The following is a 27054-nucleotide window of genomic DNA, read 5'->3' as shown; positions in this document are numbered from 1 at the left end:
GCTCTGGTTTTCTGTGCTGGACTACATCATTCCCCGTACTGTCTGATCCCCATTTGGGATCATAGGCTCTGGTAAGGGTCAGTGTGTACGTTGGTGGTGGCTATCTTTCTATTTACCACGACTGTCCGTCAACCAATCACTGGGTGTTGCTCTTTATTTTATTTTTGGATTGTTTATCACGGATTTACACTATGTTAGTTTACTTTTTTTCTTTGGATGTTCCGTATTATTATCGGTGATTACTGAGGACACCGTTTACATCAGGAAGGACGCTCTGATATAGCCATTGGATTGTGATACTCTCTGCATTATCTGATCCTTATAGGGATCGCAGACTCTGGTAAGGGTCAGTATTTTTGTTTGGTGGTGGCTTCATCTTTATTCATCTATTGCAGTTGTGTGTCATCCCAAACATAGTAAAGACTGAATACGTTTACATCACATATTTTGGACTTTTTTTCACTTTATTTATCAAAGACTTTGTAAGAAAGTTTTTCTTTATTCATTTGGACATTATTGACATAATTCTTCCATCTTATTTTTCACAGATATTTAACTCTTGCTTTTATATATCTAATTTTTTCTCACATGTTTTATCACTAAGACTCATTCAATCCCCTTTTTTTTAACGCGACTCCATCTTTTTGTTTTGAAGTGTATATTAATTGGTTTGCATGAAAGTTAGCACCTACAAACTATGGTATCTATTCTCATTTTAGCGGCGCTTTACCGTAATTTTATCTGTGATTTTTGGCCACTAGCGGGCCGCTTTCAACCCACACTAGTGGGCAAAGAAGGGGTTAAAACTGCCCATGTTGTGGCTCTTTGGAAGCATTGCCCATGCATTCCAATGGGCAGGGGCGGTGTAGGAGCGCTGTATACACCGCCCCAAAGATGCTGCTTGCAGGACTTTTTTTCCTGTCCCTCAAGCGCACAGCGATTTTCAGGCACTTTACAGGCGCTATTTTTATCGCTCAAAAACATATGAAAAACACCTTTAGGCCCCGTACACACGAGGAGACATGTCCGATGAAAACGGTCCGCGGACCGTTTTCATCGGACATGTCTCCTGGGAGCTTTTGGTCTGATGTGTGTACACACCATCAGACCAAAATCCCAGCTGACAGAGAACGCGGTGACGTAGAAGACACCGACGTTCTCAAACACGGAAGTGCAATGCTTCCACGCATGCGTCTAATCAATTTGACGCATGCGCAGGATTTCGGGACGCTGGTTACACGTCATAACCAGCGGACATGTCCGATTAGGTGTACTAACCATCGGACATGTCCGACGGACATGTTTCCAGCGGACAAGTTTCTTAGCTTGCTAAGAAACTTTTGTCCGCTGGAAACCTGTCCGCTAGGCCGTACAAACGGTCGGACCAGTTTCAGCGGACATGTTTGACCGTGTGTACGCGGCCTTAGTGTGAAAGGGGTCTTACGATAAACATTTTCTAGCCAGCACCATCAGTTTTTGTCATCCGAAAAGTCAGAATCGGCTGTTGAAAGCACAATACTAATGATCAGATAATCGGCCGATTGTGCGTCGTACGAAATTTTACTGCTGATTTTCTTCCCCTTTAGGCTGGCTACACACTTGTAGATTTTTGTCTGACATTTTTTGTTTTAGGAACATTCGTCTGATTTTCTAATAATCATTAGTGGGGTCAAATCAACATTAATTTTCAACAACAGTAAAAAGCAGTGGGATTTTTTCTTCAACGAATGAATTTCTAACAGTGTTTGTGTTTTTTATTCAGCAAAGTCCAATTACTCCAAATGGGTTGTTAAAGTAAAAAAAAAATGTAACTGCTTTCCATGAAATTTGTCAAGTTATCGAAGAGAAGATTTTGTAGGAATGTTCATAGGAGTGTTTGGTGTAAAATACGGTATATATCCAGCTTATGGGAATTTTTCTCTACCACAGGTTGCCAGTTATATACTGCAGGTTAATCTTGTTTTTACACATTTCCATTAAAGCTGCTTTGTCTCTTGAACAAAATATGGAGAATAAAACTGACGAAGGCAGCTGTACATAGCACAGGTAGAATCTGTGTACACAAAGAACAGGCCGCATTAGAAATGCCATCTTCAAACATGGCGCCGCCAGCCTCAGTCTCCGCCCCCTGTGCTGACGTCAGGACGCCGGAGAACGAGTATTCTCGTGATATTGTGTAGGCGGTTTCCGGTTTCTAGTGCGTACACTCTGCGGCCTTCTTCTGTTCAGGCTGCAAGTGTAAGTCATGGGAGTCCCGGCCTTCTTTCGCTGGCTGAGCCGCAAGTATCCATCTATCGTCGTACACTCGGTGGAGGAAAAGGTGAGCGCCCCGCGGCCATGCCCGCTTTGTTACTGCCGTGTGCGTCCGGGGGGAAGGAAGGAAGAAAGGCCCGGCTGTTATCACTTGGGTCACATGGCTCCTGTGTGCGCAGCGGGCCTGGATTTCCTGTTTTGTATTGTAAATGGAATGAGGCGGAATTACTGTATAGAGGGGGAGCTCTGTTCATAGAGGAGAGAGAGCGGGCCGTCCTCTGTGGGGATCCTCCATAGAGGAGAGAGAGCGGGCCGTCCTCTGTGGGGATCTTCCATAGAGGAGAGAGAGAGAGAGAGAGAGCGGGCCGTCCTCTGTGGGGATCTTCCATAGAGGAGAGAGAGCGGGCCGTCCTCTGTGGGGATCTTCCATAGAGGAGAGAGAGAGCGGGCCGTCCTCTGTGGGGATCTTCCATAGAGGAGAGAGAGAGCGGGCCGTCCTCTGTGGGGATCCTCTATAGAGAGAGAGAGAGCGGGCCGTCCTCTGTGGGGATCCTCCCATAGAGAGAGAGAGCGGGCCGTCCTCTGTGGGGATCTTCCATAGAGGAGAGAGAGAGCGGGCCGTCCTCTGTGGGGATCTTCCATAGAGGAGAGAGAGAGAGAGCGGGCCGTCCTCTGTGGGGATCTTCCATAGAGGAGAGAGAGAGAGCGGGCCGTCCTCTGTGGGGATCTTCCATAGAGGAGAGAGAGCGGGCCGTCCTCTGTGGGGATCTTCCATAGAGGAGAGAGAGAGAGCGGGCCGTCCTCTGTGGGGATCTTCCATAGAGGAGAGAGCGGGCCGTCCTCTGTGGGGATCTTCCATAGAGGAGAGAGCGGGCCGTCCTCTGTGGGGATCTTCCATAGAGGAGAGAGCGGGCCGGCCTCTGTGGGGATCTTCCATAGAGGAGAGAGAGAGCGGGCCGGCCTCTGTGGGGATCTTCCATAGAGGAGAGAGAGAGCGGGCCGGCCTCTGTGGGGATCTTCCATAGAGGAGAGAGAGAGAGCGGGCCGGCCTCTGTGGGGATCTTCCATAGAGGAGAGAGAGAGAGCGGGCCGGCCTCTGTGGGGATCTTCCATAGAGGAGAGAGAGAGAGCGGGCCGTCCTCTGTGGGGATCTTCCATAGAGGAGAGAGAGAGAGCGGGCCGTCCTCTGTGCGGGATCCTCCATAGAGGGGGAGAGAAAGAGAGCGGGCCAGCCTCTGTGCGGCATCCTCCATAGGGGGGGGGGGAAGAGAGCCGTCCTCAGTGTGGGGATCCTCCATAGAGGGGGGAGAGAGAGCTGTCATCTGTGGGGGATCATCCATAGAGGGGGGGGGGGGGGAGAAAGCCGTCCTCTGCCTTGGATCCTCCATAGAGGGGAGAGAGCGGGTCGTCCTCTGTGCAGGATCCTCCATAGAGAGAGCGGGTCGTCCTCTGTGCGGGGTCCTCCATGGAGGGGAGAGAGAGCGGGCCGTCCTCTGTGCGGGGTCCTCCATGGGGGGGAGAGAGAGCGGGCCGTCCTCTGTGCGGGGTCCTCCATGGGGGGGAGAGAGAGCGGGTCGTCCTCTGTGCGGGGTCTTCCATGGGGGGGAGAGAGAGCGGGTCGTCCTCTGTGCGGGGTCCTCCATGGAGGGGAGAGAGAGCGGGTCGTCCTCTGTGCGGGGTCCTCCATGGAGGGGAGAGAGAGCGGGCCGTCCTCTGTGGGGGCGGGGGTCCTCCATAAAGGGGAGAGAGCGGGCCGCGGGGGGTGCACGGAGACACAGGATCCTGTGTCTTCCTTCGCCCCCGCCACGCCAGCCGGTAATTGAGGCTGCGGCTTTGCGTCCTAAGCTTCCTTCTGTGAAGGCCGCAAAGCCACGGCCTCAATTACTGGCGGGCGCCAGGTCACAATTTCTTGTCTCAATTGGGACCGGGCACCTGGATTTTGTCGAGCCCTGGCCTATGGAGATTTTAAAGGGTAAAAGTTTGTATCCATTCCACAAATGGACGCAATTTTGAAGCGTGACATGTTGCGTATCAATTTACTCAGCGTAACATTATCTTTCACAATATAAAAAAAAAAATTGGGCTAACTTTACTGTTGTCTTATTTTTTTATTAAAAAAGTGTATTTTTCCCCAAAAAAAGTGTTCTTGTAAGACCGCTGCGCAAATACGGTGTGACAGAAAGTATTGCAACGACCGCCATTTTATTCTCTAGGGTGTTAGAATAAAAAATGTAATGTTTGGGGGGTTCTAATTAGAGGGAAGGAGATGGCAGTGAAAAAACACATTAGAACTGCTGTTTTGCTACTTGTAATGTAACCTGTAATGCCAACGGCCACCACAAGATGGCGCCAGATCACAGAAGGAAGCTGAGGCTGCAGAAGGCCGCAAAGCCGCGGCCTCAATTACCGGCCAGTAATTGAGGCCGCGGCATTGCGGCCTTCTGCAGGCCTCAGCTTCCTTCTGTGAAGGCCACAAAGCTGCGGCCTCAATTACCTGCGGGCCCGCCGTGATCGTGCCCCGCGCCGGCGATAAATGAGGCAGCGGCTTTGCAGGCCTCAGCTTCTTTCTGTGAAAGCCGCTGCCTCAATTACTGGCGGGCCCTAAGCTTCCCCAGGCGCCAGGTCATAATTTCGTGTTGCAATTGCGACCCGGGCGCCCGGATTTTGTCGAGGCCTGCAGTATGGTATCAAAAAATACTGAAGGAACATTTCTATACATCAGCCAGAAAGTTGCGCATGGGACGTACTTGGACATTCCAACATGACAATGATTCAAAACACAAGGCCAAGTCGACCTGTCATTGGCTACAGCAGAATAAAGTGAAGGCCATCTCAGTCTCCTGATCTCAATATCATTGGGCCACTCTGGAGAGATCTCAAATGTGCAGTTCATGCAAGACAGCCCAAGAATTTACAGGAACTGGAGGCCTTTTGCCAAGAGGAATGGGCAGCTTTACCATCTGAGAAGAAAAAGAGCCTCGCCCACAAATACACAAAAGACTTCAAGCTGTCATTGATGTTAAAGGGGGCAATACACGGTATTAAGAACTGGCGCTGTAAACTTTTGAGTTAGGTCATTTGTGTCGTTTCTGTAATGATTTGAAGAGGAAAAAAAGAACAATTGATTGGCTGAAGCCATTTATTATCAAACGCTAACCATGAGAGAAAGAAGTTTGTGTTATCATTCATTGTCTTTGAAAAATGGCCAATAAATCATAAATTCTGCCAGGGTATGTAAACTTATGAGCACAACTGTATACTCATTCACAAAATTGAGTACACCTTTCACATTTTTTGCAAATATTTTATTTATATCTTTTCATGTGACAACACTGAACTGAAGAAATGACACTTTGCTACAATGTAAAGTAGTGAGTGTTAGGCCCCTTTCACACGTGCGGACCGTTTGTCCGCTTTTTCATCCATCCATTTGCGGATGAAAAAGGGACATACATTGGTCCCAATGAGATTACGGGTGTCAGCGGATGAACATCGCTGACACCCGTAATCACCCGCCTCCGCAAAGATCCGATTTTGTAGACGGAAGAAAACCCTATTTTTTTTCTTCCGTCTGCGGATCGGATGAACATGGACATACGGTCCGTGTTCATCCGATCCCCCGTAGGGGAGAGCGGAAGAAAAGACAGGGCGGTCCCTGCACAGTGTCGTGCGACGCTATACTAGAGCTGCACAATTCTGGCTAAAATGAGAATCACGATTTATTTTATTTTTTCTTAGTAGATAGATCACAATTCTCGTGGCGTAACATCTTTCACATTAAAACCCCAAAAAATTGGCCTAATTTTACTGTTTAGGTTTTTTTTTTATATTCATTTTTAAATGCATTTAAAAGACCGCTGGGCAAATACAGTGTAACAATATTGCAGCAATTGCCATTTTTTTCCCTACGGTCTCTGCTAAAATATATATAAATATAATATAGGTTTGGGGGCCTGTAAGTAATTTTCTAGCAAAAAATTTAGATTTTAACTTCAAGCGGAGGTCCACGCAAAAATGGAATCTCCTGCTTTTCAGAGCCCTACATACCCCCCCTCCCCCCTCCGTGTCACATTTGGCACCTTTCAAGGGGGTGAAATACCTTTTGCACCCACTTCAGGGCATAGGTTACGCCACTCCCCACCCCTGCGCTGTCTTCTGGTTGACAGCAGGGACCATTTTGATTGCCCAGCACGAGTCGCACATGCACAGTAGGGAACGAGGCTGTAATTGACACACACACAGCTTTCTCTTGTTGGTATTTTTTGCGACAATTTTAAAAAACACAATTTTTTTTTTTTTTTACTTGTTGCTATAATAAATATCCCCATGTATTCTACATATTTTTGGTAAAAAAAATCGCAATAAGCGTATATTGGTTTGTGCAAAAGTTATAGAGCCTACAAAATGAGGGATAGGTCTATGCTATTTTTATTATTTTTTTGTTACTAGTAATGGTGGCAATCTGCAATTTTTATTTTGGGATATATCCCAATATCGGGAATGCAACATTAGGGCAGACACATCGAACGCTATTGACACATTTTTGGGACCATTGGCATTTATACGGCTAAAAAATGCACTGATTACTGTGTAAATGTCACTGGCAGGGAAGGGGTTAACACTAGTGGGCGATCAAGGGGTTAATTGTGTTCCCTGACTGTGTTCTAACTGTAGGGGGAGGGGACTGACTATAGGAGATGAAAGATCGTGGTTCCTAGCTATTGGGATCTTCCCCCCCCCCCCACCCCTCAGAACAGGGATTTTTTTTGTTTACACGCACGTCTCTGTTCTGCCTCTCGTGGCTGGCGGTCATGAGCATCGGCACCCCTTCTAAGCGGTTAATGCCTAAACCGTTGGCAACAAAAGTGAGTACACCCCTAAGTGAACATTTCCAAATTGTGCTCAATTGGCAATTTTCTCTCCCCGGTGTCATGTGACTCATTAGTGTGTGTGTGTGTGTGTGTTACAAGATCTCAGTGTTAAATTTGATATCAATCTCTCTCTGCATTTTGCAAATCTGCGAAATGCAAAAAGCACCAAAACTGCATAGCTGTGAATCCAGTCTGAGAGAGATTGATTTCAAATTTAACACCATCTCTCTCTTAGGCTGGATTCACACTTATGCATTTCTGGTGCTTTTTGCAGATTTGCACTACAGTCAATTTAACATGGTTTTTCTATGGAACATGTTCTGTAGTACAAATCTGCAAACAAACACCAAAAATGCATAGGTGTAAATCCAGCCTTATACTGGTCACTAGAAGTTTAACATGGCAAACTATCTGAGATCTGAATAAAATAATTGCTGCTCTACATAAAGATGGCCTAGGCCAGTGATGGCGAACCTTGGCACCCCAGATGTTTTGGAACTACATTTCCCATGATGCTCATGCATGCTGCAGTGTAGTGGAGCATCATGGGAAATGTAGTTCCAAAACATCTGGGGTGCCAAGGTTCGCCATCACTGGCCTAGGCTATAAGATTGCCAAGACCCTGAAACTGAGCTGCAGCACAGTGAGCCAAGACCATACAGCGGTTTAACAGGACAGGTTCCACTCAGAACGGGCCTCGCCATGGTCGACCAAAGAATTTGCGTGCATGTGCTCAGCGCCAAATCCAAAGGGTGTCTTTGGGAAATAGATGTATCTGTGCTGCCAGTATTGCTGCAGAGGTTGGTGGGGGGGGGGGGGTCAGCCTGTCAGTGCTCAGACCATACACCACACACTGCATCAAATTGGTATGCATGGCTGTCATCCCAGAAGGAAGCCTCTTCTAAGGATGATGCACAAGAAAGTCTGCAAACAGTTTTGCTGAAGACAAGCAGACTAAGGACATGGATTACTGGAACCATGTCCTGTGGTCTGATGGGACCAAGATAAACATATTTGGTTCAGATGATGTCAAGCATGTGTGGCAGCAACCAGGTGAGGGGTACAAAGACAAGTGTCTCTTGCCTACAGTCAAGCATGGTGGTGGGAGTGTCATGTCTGGGGCTGCATGAGTTCTGCCGGCATTGGGGAGCTACAGTTCATTGAGGGAACCATGAATGCCAACATGTACTGTGACATACTGAAGAAGAGCATGATCCCCCTCCACCTACCTTCAGAGACTGGGCTACAGGGCAGTATTCCAACATAACGACCCCAAACTCCACCAAGACGACCACTGCCTTGCTGAAGAAGCTGAGGGTAAGGGTGATGGACTGGCCAAGCATGTCTCCAAACCTAAACCCTGTTGAGCATCTGTGGGGCATCCTGAAATGGAAGGTGGAAGAGTGCAAGTCTTCTAACATCCACCAGCCCTGTGATGTCATCATGGAGGAGTAGAAGAGGACTTCAGTGACAACTTGTAAAAAGATCTGGTGAACTCCATGCCCAAGAGGGTGAAGGCAATGCTTGGCAAAGATTGACACTTTTGGCCCAATTTGGACATTTTCACTTAGGGGTGACATTTAACAGCGGTTTAGACATTAATGGCTGTGTGTTGAGTTATTTTGCGGAGACAGCAAATTTACACTGTTATACAAGCTGTACACTCACTACTTTACATTGTAGCAAAGTGACATTTCTTCCGTGTTGTCACATAAAATGATGTAATAGAATATTTACAAATGTGAGGGGTGTACTCACTTTTGTGAGATGCTGTGTGCCTCTTACTAAATACCTTGGACTACCTACTTTCCAAAAAAGGGGGGGGGGGAGGTGTTTTTTTTTTGTTTGTTTGTCCTGCCATTTTAGGGTCCGCCAGAAATTAGACTGCTGGTACGTTAGGACTGACCAATTTTCAATGATTGGTACCAAAGCTTGTAGACTAACTTTCACACAGACAAGAAAACCGTGGATTTTTTTTTTTTTTCCGATGGAATGTTGGCTGAAACTTGTGTTGCATACACACAGTCACACAAATGTTGGAAATTCCGACTGTCAAGAATGCGGTGACGCTGTCAACGTGGTGACTTAACACTACGACGAGCCGTGAAAAATTAAGTTCAATGATTCCGAGCATGCGTAGGATTTTTGCGCGTCGGCATTGCATACAAACGATCGGAATTTCCGACCAAGAACTTTTGCCGTCGGAAATTCAGACAGAAAATGTCAGATGGGGAATGCACACGGTCAGAATTTCCGACCAAAAGCTCACATCAAACTTTTCTTGTCAAATTCCGATACAGGGGTTTTAAAGTTTTGCCTTTTGATTGACTCGGATGGCAAAACTACTAGGAAGAATCTGTAGTTTTTAACAACCACATATTGGATTGTGTTTTTTATTTTGTCAGATAAATATAAAATCTTATTACTGGTGAATAACAGAAAATCTTCTTTTTTTTTTCCAGGCTAAAGAATGCAATGGCATCAAGATCCCAGTGGATACAAGTAAACCCAATCCTAATGATGTGGAATTTGACAACTTGTACTTGGACATGAATGGCATCATTCATCCTTGTACCCATCCTGAAGATAAGTAAGTAATGCGTTTCCTTTTTCATACGGCTGGAAAAGAAAATGTACAGTAACCGTAGTTAAACATATATTCTGTAAAATTTCAGACCAGCCCCTAAAAATGAGGATGAGATGATGGTCGCCATTTTCGAGTATATTGACAGATTATTTAACATTGTGAGACCAAGAAGGTTGCTGTACATGGCCATTGATGGAGTGGTAAGTGCCTGATTTGTTTTATTTCAGGGTTTTTAATAATTGGTATTTGTTCGCAAAATCTTTTCACACTTGAGATGAAAGATCTGCCATATATATGGGGCATGTGTAACAATAGCCATGCACAGACCTGTGTACTGGCATACTGTTTGAGAGATTGACACTTCATACAGCTTTCAGAGTGCTCGGCGGCACTCACATTTTCAGCGCTACAAGCTGTCTGCTGTGGTGGTAGATGGGACTTCTAGCGCATTCATTCAGATTCCTCTGAATGATTGACTTGGCTGTGTGGGTGGAGCCCCACACAGCCTCTAATTTTATTTGTACCCCCTTGCCAACAATACGTATGCCAGGGTGGTGTTTTGGATCAAGTAAGAATCAAAGGTCAGGGTCAGTAAATTTTTGCACAAGTTTTTTTTTTTTTTTTTTTTTCCAACCACTTCCAGCCAAAGGACGTCATATGACGTCCTGGACTTTGGGTGGGATATCTGAATGAGCTACAGGCCTCATTCAGATATCCTCTTTTTCGGCCAGGGATTCTGTGCACTGTAAGAATAATCATGGCGGCATTTAAGCCACTTAAACGTTCTAACAGGCCTCGGGAGGGGACTTTTTTATGAAAAGAAAGAGGACCTGTCGTGCACTATTACAAGGGATGTTACAATTTCTTGTAATTGGAATAAAAGTGATAACATTTTTAAAGAGTGTAAGAAAGGTAAAATAAACAATAAAAATACATTTAAAGCGCCCTGCCTGCTCATGCACAGAAGGGAACGCATACGCAAGTCATGCCCACATATGTAAACGACGTTCAAATTACAAATGAGGTTTCGCCACGTGCATTAGAGCGAGGGCAATAATTCTAGCCCAAGACCTCTGTAGCTCAATTGGTAATCTGTAAAAAAAAATGTTAAGGTTCGCCTGTGGAGATTTTTAAGTACCAGTTTGGCGGCATTTCATGAGTGCGCACTATTTTAAAGCGTGACATGCTGGGTATCTTGTTTGGTGTAATATCTTTCACATACAAAAAAAGGGTTAACTTTTACTTGAATATATGTTTGGGGCTTCTGAGTAATTTTCCAGCAAAAATAATTATGATATTTACATGTAGGAGAGGAATGCCAAAATAGGCTCGGTATGGAAGTGGTTATGGTAGGACGAAAAACAAAATCATGCGCACTATTGTTTCTGGGCTGTACTACAGTTGCATACAACTAACGTACACATGTGGTATCGCTGGGAGCGGGAGTAATTTATTTTGGGTGTTTCTTTGGTGGTAGGTTCTTATATATTATACCTTTTTTTTTTTTTTTTTTTTTTTTTTTTTTTTTTTGGGTGTTTTGATTTAGTTTCATTTGGATATTAATCTTGCTTTTTATACTGTAGGCACCTAGGGCTAAAATGAATCAACAGCGTTCAAGACGTTTTAGGGCATCCAAGGAGGGGGTGGAACTGACGGAAGAAAAAGAGAAAATACGTGAGGAAATTCTGTCTAAAGGTACGCAAATGGACCATATAAATTATTTTCTTGTTGTCATTTTCAGGAGTTGCCTTTCACCTATCCTACTGATACAGAATAAGTACTTGGAAAAGGGACATTAAGCAAGGGTCATAACTTTATGTTCCTCACATATAAGCCTTGCCCTCTATTGCTGCACAGTAGTCTGTTTTCTGCTAAAACCATGGCAATGACACATTTGATCTGGTGTCTGAAGTTGTGCATGACCAGCATCTAGCATTGGCAATGACACTTTATAGACAGGAGTTGGCGACCTTTCTTCTAAAAATGTTAGCTGGGGTGGTCTGGTGCTTTCTGTATCACGCCCCCCCCCCCCCCCCCCTGCACAAACATGCAGATCTGGAGTTCTGACCTCACATGATCTATACTTGTTTTAGGTTGGCAAACCAAACAGTCAGGCCATTTTTACATTTTATGAAATGGGTTACTAATGCTTTTCAGTACAGGTTTCCTTTAAATAGGCACTGAATTTCTCAGCAATTTTCCAGAAATGCTTATTTTAACACATTTGGTTTTGTTTTCACAGGTGGTCATTTGCCTACTGAAGAGATAAAAGAGCGATTTGATAGCAACTGTATTACACCTGTAAGTAAGCTGCATAGTAGGTTTAAGATTGAGCAGCTTATTCTCAAAGCACTAAATTACCTTGCCACAAAAATGAGTGATCTACTAAAGTGATCCCTAAAACTTGACTGCTCAGCATCCTACCTGCAATATGGTGCATGGGCAGCTCCAACACTGTGGAGCTCACGCTCTGTGCTCCAGCCAATAGTTTGTTAGCCAATACCTTTTTTTTTTTTCCTCTCTGGTTTTGTTCTCCTTTTTAAAGGGTAAGTGTACTTTCAATCAAAGTACTTATTTTTGAGGACCTGCCCACCATGCCCCATGGCTCCATACTAAAGCTGGATCCGCACGGATTGACTTTTTTGGTTCAGTAGGGGCCAGCTGAATTTCAATCTTTGTATAGACCTCTGGCTTCTGACGTATGGACCTGCTGGAAAACTTTTGATTGGCGGCCAATGGACTGCAGTGCTGGTCAGTGTGTTTTAACAGCTGAGAGTCCCCACTGTCAAAATACAATGTCCTGGCGGGGGGTGGGGGCTTTGGGGTTTGCATCCCTCGCTGTTGGCTGAATGGGGGCAAAAGCAATGTGTACCCAGCTTTACTAAGTTTCTAAAGCCATTGACCACAGTAGTGTTTACATGTGCACAGTAGAAATATATAGACTTTTTATTTATTTTTATTTTTTTTAAGCATGTATTACATTTGCAATGTGTATTTCTAATCGTGAAACCTCAATGTTTTAGTAACACTGTTTTCACCTTGTTAGGGGACAGAGTTTATGGACAACCTGGCCAAATGCCTTCGCTATTATGTTGCAGATCGTCTTAACAATGACCCTGGTTGGAAAAACATTACAGTAAGTTTCTTTTTCTTTATTTATTTTTTGCATGACCAGCTCTTTCTGATCGAGCTGGTATTACATCCTTTGTGTTTTATTGGAGCAAAGATCTGTGTACAAATGGCTCAAGTGTCTTTGTATTGTATCCCCAGGGAAAGTTCTGGAGGATATTTTAAGTCTTGTGGTCAATCACTTGGAAGGGGGGATTCCCTTTGTCAGCTTTGGTTTAGTAGAAGCGTAATCCTGTAACTTTAGAGTAAGACACAGGTTGGATATTCATAGACTGGACACGGGCAAAGCTTGCAACCAGTTCATCATTTTTCACCAGTTTCTGTAGAACATCATACCAAAAGAGATCTGAGATGTTAAGAAAACTTGTATCTCTTAGGTGACAGCTTTCCTGTAAAGCCAACTTCACATATGTGCATTTACGGTAACGCATGCCTTATGGAAACTTGCCTACAGTTCTTTGCAGTGCTGTTGATTTTGCACATCACACCAAGGCCTGTTGCAGTACAGTAGCATTGTATTGGCAAATACAGTGCAGGTATGTGTTTTAGGGCTGTTGTGCATTTTAGAGCCTATTCAAATGAATGGATTTCCGTAATAAAACACCCATTTAACGTGGGACATAAGGTTTTAAGGGGCTTGTTTTGTTAAGGCAGTTTTTTATCTTGATGCAATGGTGAGGGGCTGGGTTGGGGCTCCGTATCTGAATGGACAAACCAAGCTGTGACTCAGCTTGGGTGCCCCCCATGGCACCCTGCTTTCTGTGGGGGCACTGAACAGGAGGGAGTGGCCAGGATCACAGAGGAGGCACCCGAGAAGAGGAGGGTCTGGGCTGCTCTGTGCAAATTCACTGCAACAGAGCAGGTAAGTATAGCATGTTTGTTGTTTTTTATAAGTAAAAAAAAATGCGCTTTTACAATCACCTTAACTCCTCATCAGAGCACATTCACACTTGTGTAGTTTGAATACACAAGGGATGATGTAGTATGCCTGCCCTCTCCTGCTTTTTCTCCCATACACCAAGCCCCCCCCCCCCCCACACACACACACAATTCAAGCATTTTAACCCCTTCCTGCCATCACCGAACTTCTAGAAGCAGGCATTTGGGTTACATGACCTCCAATTGGCTCCCACATGTTTGAGATGCTCCCGATCGTAAGTATGAATCGGGGGCTTTCTGATCCCCGCCAGTGATTGTGCTGGGAGCAGGCAAGGCATGTGCTATTGGCACAGTTTTGTGTTTTACATAGGGCAACATATATGTGTTCGGCAGCTGGGAAGAGGTTGGTTATTATTGGGTCACCCTGGTCTACCAAATCATGTGCTTGCAGATAAACCTGGTATTCTACATGCCAAGAGTTGTAAATGCACTCTTCAGATTTCCAGTAAAAATACAAAAGTAACCCATCGTTAAGCACACTTGGGCCTCATGCACACTGGACATTTTGGCAAACTTTCGGGGAATGCCTTTTCTCCTGACAAAAGAAAAGCGGGATAAAAAAAATGTGCCTAAAGCCGGGTTTTGCAAATCCGTTTTTGCACGTCAAGTGTTTGGCCGTTCATTCATACAATTAGCCGAAAAAAAAAAAAATTATAGCCGTTTAAAATAGACGCTCAAATGGTAAACATGCCTAGTGTTTAGGTGCAGCAGGCGGCTTTTTTTCCCCTTCTGATACACTCCTCTACCCAACGTGCAAGTGTGTGTTTTTTTTTTTTTCTGCCTCCTAAATGTCTGTAAAAGCCTCCAGGTTAGCCTATGTGTGCATATAGGCTAACGTGGAGGTGCGTTTTGAGACAAAAGTCAAGTGCCCTTTAAAAGTGGCATTTTTGATGCCCGGCATGCATGAGGCCTTGTGTTTCCCAGAATCCATGTGTTCAATTAGACACAACCGTAATTAGTTATACACATTGCTGTCTCCTGGATACTTTATTAAAAGTAATTGTAAATGTGAGGCAAGAGGCTGCTATCCTGCACAGAGACACTTTGAAAACCCAATTCAGTTTGTCTGAAAAAGATTCACGGTGATGTTCTTAAGTTTAGCACGGTTTGCTGGATAGCATTACCATTGCTCTGTAAATGTGCTGCTACCTTCACTTCTCTAAACTGATTTTTAATTGTATTTTTTTGTAGGTCATTTTATCAGATGCTAGCGCGCCAGGCGAAGGGGAGCACAAAATTATGGATTACATCAGAAGACAGAGAGGTATGAAACGCTGCATGTTAGAGTGATTATTCCCCATGGTGTTTTCCATGATAACGGTTTCTCTTTCTCTTCTGCGAACAGCACAGCCTCATCATGACCCAAACACTCATCACTGCTTATGCGGAGCTGACGGTAAGCACAAAATTGTGACTTTATGCATAATGTGGAGATTAAACTAATTCCATTGTGCGGTTTATGCTTGTTTCTATTAATTACAGCATTCTGTGCAGTTATAAGGTCAGCTTCAGAAAATGACATGATCAAGCTATTCCTAAATCTCAGCCCAACACAACACCAGCCTTGAATTAAATGGTGGTGGTTTGGACTAAATTTTTTCACCAGCTGCAAACTTCTTAATTTTCATCTTGTAGCTGTTTTGTATGCTATGAGGTTAAAGGGGTTGTAAAGGAATTTTTTTTTTATTTATTTTTTTTTTTTTCCCCCATCATAAGCATCCTTTACCTGCAGACATTCCTCTTTTCACTTCCTCATTCGTTTTTGCTCAGAAGTCGCTCTATTTCTGTTCTGTTCACTTCCTGCTTGTCTGATTTTACTCACCACCGTGATGGGAGGCTTTACTGCGGTCGTGAGTAACGTGCTCACCCTCTCCTGGGAACTACATCTGTGTGACAGGACGCTCTCTACGTGTTAGACTTCAAGGAGGTGTGAATTACTGGGCGTGCCGCAATTCATACTGGGAAATGTAGTTCTTGCATGAACGAGCGCCGCAAACCAGGAAGTGAGAAAACAGAAACTAGAATGCCGGAGGTGATATAGATGAAGGAATTTAATAGGCATTTACTCGTTTTTTAACAGAATCATTACACTATTCTGTCTGTCTACCTTGCAGACATTAATTTTAGGCAAAACATTTTTTTTCCTTTAGTGACCCTTTAAGCCTTTAGAAATGTCTAAAACTTAGACTGCAAGAGATTGTCTCCCAACAAACTATTCCGAAGTGGTTTGTGTGTGATTTTGTAGTAATCGTATGACTAGTTTCCCTTTCTGTGTAAAGATTTGCTTTTTTTATTTATTTTTAGCTGATCTCATAATGCTTGGACTAGCTACTCATGAACTGCAATTCACGATCATAAGGGAAGAGTTTAAGCCTAATCAACCAAGGCCCTGTCCATTGTGCTCACAAGTGGGACATGAACTGAAAAACTGTGAGGGATTGCCTCGTGAGAAGAAAGGAGAGGTAATACTTTTAAATCTACCCTCAACTTTTGGAACAAAATGCTGGTTGGAGAATGCAAACTTGCAATTTTTTTTTTTTTTTTTTGTGTACATGGCCCCATCATATACAGTCAGGAGGATCCCCCCCTCCCCCCGACTCACACTTGCAGTAAAGAGAATACAGTGGTGTCTTCACTCCAGTCTTCTGACTGGAGAGTGCAAGAGCAGCACCAGACTGATTAGGTGATCTCTCTGCTCGCTCTATCAGAATGTTCCTTGTCAACACACTTGTATATAAAATTGTACTATGTAGTGTTTTTTAACATCCTGATGCCAAATCATATTGAGATATTTAGGCTAGTTGCGTTTTTTTTTTTTTTTTTTTTTTTTTTTTTTTTTTTATGCATGTAGTCCAACTTGTGAGTTTCCACAATTGTTACAGTATATAGTTAGTAATGACAAAATATGTTTTTTTAATTTACGGATGTCTTTATATTTTCCCAGCATGATGAATTTGCAGGCGCGGTACATGGCTCTGAGCAGGAGTTTATTTTCATCCGTCTTAATGTATTGCGTGAGGTATGTGCTGTTTAAATGTTTTTATTTTCTTTTTTTTTTGTGCATACATACAGTAGTTTTATAGTACTTTCATCTGGAAATCTGTTTCTTTATCAGTACCTAGAGAGAGAGTTGACAATGTCAAGCTTGCCTTTCCCGTTCGATTTTGAAAGAAGTATTGACGACTGGGTTTTCATGTGTTTCTTTGTTGGAAATGACTTTCTGCCTCACTTGCCCTCTCTTGAAATCAGGTACATCTTTCAGTTTTTCCTAATTTTTAGATGGTTTTCAGTTTTTAACAAGTGGCTAACCTGCTATTCTGTTTTAGGGAGGGCGCCATCGACCGTCTTGTAACCATCTACAAGAATGTGGTCCACAAGACTGGGGTGAGTTTGTTTGTTTTTTTATTTATTTTTCCCCACTTCAAACATTACAAAGTATTTCAGTGTGCAGTACCTTGACAACTATTGGTCTCTGAGTATCTTTGTTCTTAAGACCCCTTTCACAATGAGCCGCTTTTCAGGCACCTGAAAAGAGCCTCTCATGCCTCCGTGTGAAAGCCAGAGTGTTTTTATATTGGGTCGATGCGCTTGCGGGACAGGAAAAGTCATGAAAGCAGTGTCTTTCGGGGCGGTATTGCAGCGATGTATACTGCTCTCCTACACCGCCCCTGCCAATTGAAATGGGCACGGCTATCGGAATGCCTGAAAAGCGCTTCGGAAGCGCGGCAACACAGGTGCTTTTAACCCTTTGGCTTCTAGCGGGGAGTTAAAATGCAGCCCCGACCCAGCATAAGAGTAGCCTTTTGAATAGCTTAAATATGCATGCAGCCATCTGGAGCTTTGGTTTAAATATACTTCCCCCTCGGTAGACATTGTGACAATGGTTTCATCAGACAGGGAGTGAAAAACCTTTAACAGGTGGCATTAAAAAGGTGACGGGGGTTCCAACTTTTTCCTACTCTAGTGAGAACACAAAATTATCAAATTTCTGTCCACATTGCCATTTGTCTAGTTGCCCCACTGGGTGGGTGCTATAAATGAGCAGAGGGCTTGACTTGTCACAGCACAGCACATTCCTTCCTCTAACTATGTGGAGGGGGAGGGTGCATTTTCTCCAATCAGCTTTCAGTGTATGCGAAGTATTCACTCCCATTGCTCAACAGATCAATGAATACAGGGCTTATTTTGCTTGGCCAAATTGGTGATTGTGACAGCACCCCCCCCCCCACATCTCTATTATTGGAAAGTCTTGTATTCCATGATAGAAAGGCAGTAGAGGGTACATCAGACTGCTACAAGAACACATCGCTGCTTTCTGTATGTAGTACAAGCTACTACAATCTAAAGCCTCGCACACACACACGGTTCGATTGTTGGAAGGGGATTGTCTGACACTGTCCTAAATTCGAGGGCCCCTTTCACACTGGGGCGGTTTGCAGGCACTATTGCGCTAAAAATAGCGCCTGCAAACCGACCCTAAACAGCGACTGCTGTGTCTCCAATGTGAAAGCCCAAAGGCTTTTACACTGGTGCGGTGCACTAGCAGGACCGCTCCAAAAGTCCTGCTAGCCGCATCTTTGGAGCGGTGTGTTTACTGCGCCTTCCCATTGAAATCAATGGGAAACCGCGGCTATACCGCCGGCAATGCGCCTCTGCAGAGGCGCATTCCTGGCGGCATTAACCCTTTTTCGGCTGCTAGCAGGGGAGTTAAAACCGCTAGCGGCCAAATACCGCCACAATTCCGATGGTATAGCGCCGCTAAAAAGAGCAGCGCTATACCGCCATCGCACCTCCCGCCCCAGTGTGAAAGGGGCCTTACCGTTGGGACGTTCCTTTTGACAATTGTCAAATTTTCGACCAACATGTATCATGACAGGCTAGTAAATTTTTTGGCGGACAACGGCTCCACGTCATATTTTCTGATGGGTCAGTACATGTATCTGTCGCACAAGTAGTAAGTACAAACGCATGCTTGGAATCAATGCTTGCCAAACATGAAATTGGCAGAAGGGGTCCAAAGGGTGGCGCTCAAGAGCTAAAAATTGCTCCCACAACAGTCTGGGCAGTATATAAATGTAAAAACAAAAGTATTTTGAAAATGACTGACTAAATTTTTTCCCCTCCTTTTTAAATTGCAGGGTTACCTTACAGAGAATGGATTTGTGAACCTGGAGAGGGTGCAGATGATCATGCTGGCAGTGGGAGAGGTTGAAGACAGCATTTTCAAGAAGAGGAAGGACGATGATGTATGGCTGAGGTTTTGCTATCATTTCAAACCCCCCCCCCCCACGCTTAAAAGGTCCTGAACCTAACCCCCCCCCCCCTGCTTAAAAAGACCTTATCATAAGAGTTTAGTGGAGGCTATCATTTGTGAGCAGGTTTAAAATGTTTGTTTTTTTTTTTTTTTTTTTGGCAGTCATTCGGATGCTCTGACTTCATCACTGAGATTGGAAGTTCTAACGGTTTCCTTTTTTTTTTTTTTTTTTTTTAAATACTCATTTACAGGCAGTCCTTGGGTTACAAACAGGATGACTGTGGCATTAAAGGTTCCTTTAAAAAAAAAAAAGTTGTACTTTCCTGCTATTCGGTGGTTTTGCAGAGTAGCCCCGATCTGCCTCTTGTCGGGTCCCCTGTCGGCGTGCCTGGCTCCTCATTTTTATCCAGTGCCTCAATGTCAAGCCGCTTGTTCTGTGGGCACTGGTGCATGCTCGCTCCCAAGCCCACTCTGCTTCTAAGACGCACAGGCTGGCGCCCTGCCTGCTGCTCTCTCATTGGCTTACTGGCTGTGATTGACAGTAGCAGGAGCCAATGGCTTCTGCTGCTGTCTCAGCCAATGAGTAATGAGACCTGGGAGAAGCTCATGAACATCGATTGCTGGATCGAAGTGGGACTCGGGTAACTATTGGGGGGCGGGCACTGCACACAGGTTTTCTTTATCTTCATGCATAAACCACTGTAGGCTGAATTTGTATGCAAGTTGCAACAGGTAAATTTTTAAGTGAAACTCAAGTCCAAATTTTTTTTTTTTTTTTTAGGTTTTGGATAGCATAGGGAAGGGTTAACTTTTTTTGCGCGCGGCCTGTACCCCAGTTCAGAAGATTTCACCTCCCTTTGACCCCTTTCACACTGGGGCGTGCTTTCACACTAAAGCGCCTGAAAAACGCCCCTGTGTGAAAGGGGTCTTGGCATTAAAAAAAGCACCTGAAAGATGCTGCATCTGCAACCCCAATGTGAAAGCCCGAGTGTTTTCACACTTAGGTGCTGCGCTGTCAGGGCATCAAAAGTCCTGCAAGCAGCTTCTTTGCAGCGCTTTAGGAGGGGTGAATACACCGCTCCTAAAGCCCAGTCCCATTGAGGGAGCTTTTTTAACGCCAAAGCTCCTGAAAAACGTCCCAGTGTGAAAGGGGTCTTGGCGGCGCTTTACCAGCGTTTTTGGGCGCTGGTAGTGTGAAAGGGCTCTAACATTGGGATTGCAGAAGAGGCTTCTTTCAGGTGCTTTACAGACTTTTTCTAACGCCGAAGCACCCGAAAAATGCCCCAGTGTGAAAGGGGTCTTTCTGTCCCTGTGCCAATTGGATTTTGAACATTTTGGGTTGTCGTGGAAACGAGGATTGGTGATACAGCGTCGGTGGAGACAACATTTTCCCATGATAATTCTTACAGGAGTTAACTTAATTTCCTAGGGGTAGATTTCCTCACTTCCTGTTACCTTCCATTTTGAAAGTGAGTCGTAAATGATGTATGTAGTTCAGGGACTGCCTGTACAACATGCTGGTTTGGGAATGTGACTGAAACATTCTGAAATCAGATATTTTGGGCATCTAGTATTTTCAGGACTGACTACCCCTGAGGGTCTCTTGTGACGGAGTCCCTGCAAAAACACCTTATACACCTTTTTGACATACTTTTTTTTTTTTTTTTTTTTTTTTTACTTTTACATGCTGTGAACACAGAAAGATGTTCTAACCGCTAGTTCATTTTGGGCTAAATGCACTGTGCAACAACCCGTAGTAGCCATCCACTATACGGTCGTTTGGATCTTGGGCAAACCTCCTAAACACATATTTGAAATGCATATACCTGCTGAAAGATGTATAGTGGTTTTTATCCAGTGTACCATACGGCTATAGCTAGGTGGGGTTACTCCCTTTTCCAACTTCAACTAAAGGACACCTTCACCATTGGGGGACTTTTTCTGTCAAAATGGAGGTCCAATGTACTTTAACTCTGGTCTAATTTATAGACCGTTAATAAATTGTTGATATTAACCACTTCAATACCGGGCTTTAAAACCCACCTCCTTCCCGGGCCTATTCTGGCCCTTCTTTCCTACATGTACAAATCCTCATTCTTTTGCTAGAAAATTACTCAGAACCCCCAAACATTATATATGTTTTTTTAGCAGACACCCTAGGGAATAAAATGGCGGTCATTGCAACTTTTTATCTTGCACCGTATTTGCGCAATAATTTTTTAAACGGCTTTTTTTTGTAAAAAAAATGGTTTCATAAATTAAAAAATAACAAAACAGTAACGTTAACCCAATTTTTTGGTAAAATATGAAAGATGATGTTACGCCGAGTAACTAGATACCTAACATGTCACGCTTTAAAATTGCGTACACTCATGGAATGGCGCCAAACTTCGTTACTTTAAAATCTCCATAGGCGACACTTTAAAATTTTTACAGGTTGCCAGTTTAGAGTTAGAGTAGGTCTAGTGCTAGAATTGTTGCACACGCTCTAACGCACGCGGCGACACCTCACATGTGTGGTTTGAACGACGTTTACATACGTGGGCGGGACTTACGTGTGCGTACGCTTTTGAGCGCGAGCTACCGGGGACAGGGGCATTTTAATTTTTTTATTATTTTTTCTTTTTTATTTTACTTATTTCTTTATTTTTTAAATTTTTTTTTTTTTTTTACACTTTTTTTTCAATCGCTTTTATTCCTATTACAAGGAATGTAAACATCCCTTGTAATAGGAATGTGTGTGACAGGTCCTCTTTAAGGAGAGATGCGGGGTCAATAAGACCCCACATCTCTCCTGCAGGCTGGAAAGAATGAGATCGTGAAAAAAATTCACAGATCTCATTCAAACTAGCCGCAATTGCAGTTTGTTTACTTACGGGGACCCGGGCGTGACGTCATCACATCGCGCCCGGGCCTCCGACGGTCATAGAGATGACTGGTGACCAGATCGTCACCAGTCTTCTCTATGGCAAACATCCGGCGGACGGCGATCATCTCTCCGGGCCCCCGGTGGGACGGGAGAGCCCGGAGAAGCACCGGATGGCGGCGGGAGGGGGGGGGGGGATGTCCCCTCCCACCGCCTGTAAGAACGATCTAGCGGCGGAACCGCCGCTATGATCGTTCTTACGGTGCGCAGGATCGCCGCCGCTAAACAATGATATCTCAATGATGCCTCCGGGTGCAGGCATCATTGAGATATCCCCCCGCAAAGCCCATCACGTCATATGACGTCCACCCAGGATAACAGGTCCCCGTTTTGGACGTCATATGACGGCGTGCGGGTGTCAAGTGGTTAAAGTGACACTAAACCTTTGTTTTTAAAATGACAAACGTCTCATACTTGCCTCCACTGCTTGTTTTGCACAGTGGCTCCCATCCTCTTCTGGGGTTACTGTGTGGCTCCAAAATATGCCCTTTAGTGGTGCCTGCGTTGGTGAAGGAAGTTGCCATCTTGGCCTCTGTTTAGTTACCATGACACTGCATGTGTGATAAGCTATGACGCCAGCCATTTAATGGCTTTACAGTTTGGTTGAGCTAACAAGCAATTGCTGTTTGTTTATGACATGCCTTAAAATGTAACCGCTTTGAGAAGTGGTTGTCGATGGGTTTATCTTTGCCTCCAGTTAATTTTGTGCCCATTCTACGGTTTTATTAAAAAAAATTGCTTTTAACCTTCTTTTTTTTTTTTTTTCTTCTTCTTCTTTTTTTTGCTCATCTGTTTTAGGAGAACTTTAAGAGGCGTAACAAGGAGAAAAAGAAGAGAATGAAGGTCAGTGGATCATGAGGCTAGCCATGAAATATTGCTGCAAATGTTTTTGAATGTATAGAGTAATATGGAATATATGATCCGTTCTAGGCGGAGAAGAACCCGACTTACATTCCATCTGGCCAGTTTTCTCCATATGCCCTAGGTCGGGGTAACTCGTCCGTTCCTCAAGCCATAAATAACCCGAGAGCAGCAGCATATGATATGCGCAAGCAAAATCTGGTATGCTATCTTTCTTCTTTATGGACATTTATATAGTTTATAACAGTCTTTACCTTTCCCTTTGTAAATGTTCACTTTTACTACCCTTCCCCCCCAACTTTTTTATAATAGAATTTTACATGCCTAAAAATGTGTCATCTTCTCAGCACTGTACAGCAATTATTAAAGTGATGTGGTAAACAGGCTGTGAACTTTCATCTATTCACATACTTTAGCAATAAGCAATTTTAAAACTAGTTTTTTAAACTATAATAAACCGTACATTTAAAATAAATTGGAAAAACTGTATTTTTAAACTTTTTCTGCTGGTCCTATAGATGCTGCCCTCGCATCTATTCTCTGGTATCTTCTTTGCCTTGCTGAATCCTGCCGTTGCCACATATTTGTGCTCTTCTGTGAGAACTACAGCCCCATGTTATGCTACCTGTGCTGACACACACAAGGCATCTCTGCTCCTTTTCTAAGAGAAGTGATTGATAGCAGCTTCCTAAGAACCTGCTTAAACCCTTATATCCAGTGAAGTGACTGGTCTTGGGTGATACACAAATGAAGTGTCCCAACACAAGTTGTACCTGTGTATCTGCAGTATTCTCCTCTACATCTGTTCAAAGTGCTGAATTTCTTAAGCTTGTAGAGCTGTCAAAAAGGGGGCAGAGACCTGAAGTTACACTCTAAAGCAGGGATCCTCAAACTACGGCCCTCCAGCTGTTGTAGAACTACACATCCCATGAGGCATTGTAACACACTGACATTCACAGACATGACTAGGCATGATGGGAATTGTAGTTCCCGAACAACTGGAGGGCCGTAGTTTGAAGACCCATGCTCTAAAGAGCTCAGTGAGGAGAGCTGATTGGAGAGAAGACATACCCCTTCAATACACCTCACAGCTGAGCCAGTCAATCACAGGCTATGTGCTGGAGCTCCCTCCCCTGTCACCAAGTATTATGAATGGCACGAAGAATGATGAGACATGCACTCCTGAGGATTGTGATTAGTTATGATGATTGGAGTGTGCGCTGTGTAAAAGGATAGTTATGATTCTGGACTTTTTTTAAATTTAATAAATTGTCCTATTGCATTATGTCTATACTAATCTTTCTGGGGGGAAAGCTGCCGAGACCTTGGTACTACTTGAACACAAGTCCTCACTGACCCCTGTTACTGCAGGCACTGTGGAGCAGTTCTTCACAACAGAAGCCCCAACCTTCTCAAAGTTGTCCTCTGAGCAGCTCAGCAGCCTGCCACCTATCATTAATCTTTATTGTGAGCACAGGGCAGGATCTCTGGCAGGGAAAGCAAGGTGAGCTGGTTTGCTTAAAGAGGCTTGAACAACTTCAATGCTGTTCTGTGAACTTTAGGGTTTCATTCACATTTGTGCGACTTGTCATGCAACTTTGGACATCAAAGTCTCCTGACACGTTGAACCCCATGTATTCCAATGAGTACCGTTCCGATCTATGCGACTTGGTGGCAGCTACGTTTAAGTAGTTCATGCACTACTTTGGCCTGACGTTAATGCGACTTGAGAGCCATAGTCTTCAATGTTAACATTCAAAAGCCGCACCTGAATGTTTTACATATGGTAGTTGTGCAACAGTTGTCTATTATCCCTGGCCAAAGTCGAATCCAAATCTCACCCATCCAAAGATGCAAGACTACGGAGCCTAAGGAACCATGCTCCAAAGTGCCTGCTGCTACCAAGGTTGGTAAGGGATTGTTTTAACGCTCCTTTACTACTTTTTAATAACTTGCCGACCAGACTTTTTCTTGAACTTTTTTTAGTTTACAAATCTAAATTGGCATTTTTTTCTAGAAAATTACTTGAGCCCCCAAACCTTATACAGAGACCCTAGGGAATAAAATGATGGTTGCAATTTTTGGTCAGTATTTGTGCAGCGGTTTTGAAAAATGCAATTTTTTGGGGGGGGGGAAATACTTTAACCACTTGCTTACTGGGCACTTGAACAACCTTCATGCCCAGGCCAGTTTTCAGCTTTCAACGCTGTCACTTTTTTACTTTTGTGTTGGAAAAAAAAATGGCTTTCTTTTGGTGGTATTTAATCACTAAACTAAAATTTTCATAGTTTTTGTTATAAAATGTATCACATATATTTATTTATTTTCCTCCATTGATGTGCGCTGGTGAGGCGTCAAGTGCTGATATGCAGTGGTAGGTGGCACTAAAGTGTGCAGGACCAATGTCTCGTTTAGCGCCAGTGCATCAGTTTAGTCCTTGTAATGTTCTTTAAAGGGCCTATCAAACTATTGGGATCACGCACATATACACAATGTGTGTCCATGGCATGTCAACGCTCTACAATACACATGCACGGGGTGTGAATGAAGACTGCATAACAATGTGTAATTTGATTTGTTCATTGTAGCACAGACTAGCACTATTATTCACTTGCCGACTGCCCACAGTAAATATAAGTCATTACTTTGACATTGAATACCAGTGTTATGGCAGCAGCTAGCCATAACCCCGGTATGGTTATTTACTGTGAGCGATTCTCTACAAGATGTCCCGCAGGCTCCCCATGCGTACGCAAAAGTGAACACATACGTAAACTCTGTTCAAACCACACGTGAGTAATCAATGCAATCGTTGGAGTGAGAGCTATAATTTTTGCGCAAGACCTCGAACTCTAAACGGGTAACCTGTAATTAAGAAATTAAAGCGTCGCCTATGGAGATTTTTTAGCACTGTAGTTTTTCACCATTCCATGAGCGTGCACAATTTTAGAGTGACATGTTGTGTATCTACTCGGTGTCACAAAAATTGGGCTAACTATTTGTGTGGGTTTTTTTTTTTTTTTTCATTTAAGGGCTGGTTCACACTGCAGTGGTGAGGGAACCCTGCGAATCCCGTGCGGATTTCCGCATCGCATGCGACTAGCAGGCAGTTCAGTTGCCATATGTGAACTGCTAGGAGTGTCAATAGAAAGCTAATGACGCCCCCAAATCAGTTTGAATATTCAGTTCGCTCTGCGATATGCAGACAGGAATTGATCGCATGGGTGTGAACACCCATGCAATTCTGCTGCGGACCAATAAAAGGGTGCTGTGCGAGTTTGGTCTGAATGCAATGCAAATTAAAGCGGGAGTTCACCCATTTATAAAACATTTTTTTTTCTCCCCTTAGCTTCCTGCTCGTTCGGTCTAGGGGAATCGGCTATTTGTATTAAAATATGAGCAGTACTTACCCGTTTTCGAGCTGCATCTTCTTCCGGGTATGGGTCTTCGGGAGCGGGCGTTCCTTCTTGATTGACAGCCTTCCGAGAGGCTTCCGACGGTCGCATCCATCGCGTCACTCGTAGCCGAAAGAAGCCGAAGGTCGGTGCGGCTCTATACTGCGCCTGCGCACCGACGTTCGGCTTCTTTCGGAAAATCATGACGCGATGGATGCGACCGTCGGAAGCCTCTCGGAAGACTGTCAATCAAGAAGGAACGCCCATTCCCGCAGCCCATACCCGGAAGCGACGGAGAGGATGCATCTCGTAAACGGGTAAGTACTGCACATATTTTAAAACAAATAGCCGATTCCCCTAGTAAAAACGAGCAGGAATCTAAGGGGGAAAAGTGCCCTCTAAGGGTGAACCACCGCTTTAAGCCATACACTCTGTATGGCTGAGTTCACATCGCATGTGATTTGCACTTGCAATGCGAATCGCATCCAATTTCAGACAGCACAGCAGTGTGAACTGGCCCCTGAGTGCTGTGCAAATACAGTGTGATATAAAATATTGCAACAATCGCCATTTTATTCTCTAGGGTCTCTGCAAAAATTGTATATATAGTTAAAAAAAAAAGTTATTTTAAATTTGTAAACAAAGTTCCAGAAAAGGCCTGGTCAGCAAGTTTGTTATCTTGCAGCACTGGTGATTTTTGAAGAATGTTTGAAGTGCTATAGTCTGGCTAAAGCAAGTTTGAACCTACCTGCTTGGCCTTATTTCCCTATGGACACATCGAGACTTAACACAGGGACCGGCTGACATTCAAGCCATGTATGGGTAGGCTGAATGTACTA

At 44.1% G+C, this 27054-nt stretch overlaps 1 protein-coding gene across 1 annotated transcript in view; it reads left to right on the top strand.

The window, feature by feature from the left end:
- Window positions 1-2170: 2170 nt before the first annotated feature.
- The window catches only part of XRN2 (5'-3' exoribonuclease 2), a 53145-nt gene continuing 28261 nt past the window's right edge, over window positions 2171-27054 (top strand). Inside the window, exons 1-15 of the mRNA XM_040351174.1 lie at window positions 2171-2320; window positions 9587-9714; window positions 9800-9911; window positions 11295-11406; window positions 11954-12012; window positions 12758-12847; window positions 14971-15043; window positions 15125-15175; window positions 16084-16241; window positions 16724-16798; window positions 16895-17028; window positions 17106-17163; window positions 18918-19025; window positions 22758-22802; window positions 22890-23021. Of these exons, the coding sequence (XP_040207108.1) occupies window positions 2246-2320; window positions 9587-9714; window positions 9800-9911; window positions 11295-11406; window positions 11954-12012; window positions 12758-12847; window positions 14971-15043; window positions 15125-15175; window positions 16084-16241; window positions 16724-16798; window positions 16895-17028; window positions 17106-17163; window positions 18918-19025; window positions 22758-22802; window positions 22890-23021 (1410 nt within the window). The 5' untranslated portion in view covers window positions 2171-2245. The remainder of the gene's footprint in view (window positions 2321-9586; window positions 9715-9799; window positions 9912-11294; window positions 11407-11953; window positions 12013-12757; window positions 12848-14970; window positions 15044-15124; window positions 15176-16083; window positions 16242-16723; window positions 16799-16894; window positions 17029-17105; window positions 17164-18917; window positions 19026-22757; window positions 22803-22889; window positions 23022-27054) is intronic.

The sequence above is a fragment of the Rana temporaria genome, chromosome 4, assembly GCF_905171775.1.
Source record: "Rana temporaria chromosome 4, aRanTem1.1, whole genome shotgun sequence".
Lineage (NCBI taxonomy): Eukaryota > Metazoa > Chordata > Amphibia > Anura > Ranidae > Rana > Rana temporaria.
Note: the sequence above shows the minus strand (reverse complement) of the source record. Positions and strands in the feature narration are given on the sequence as shown.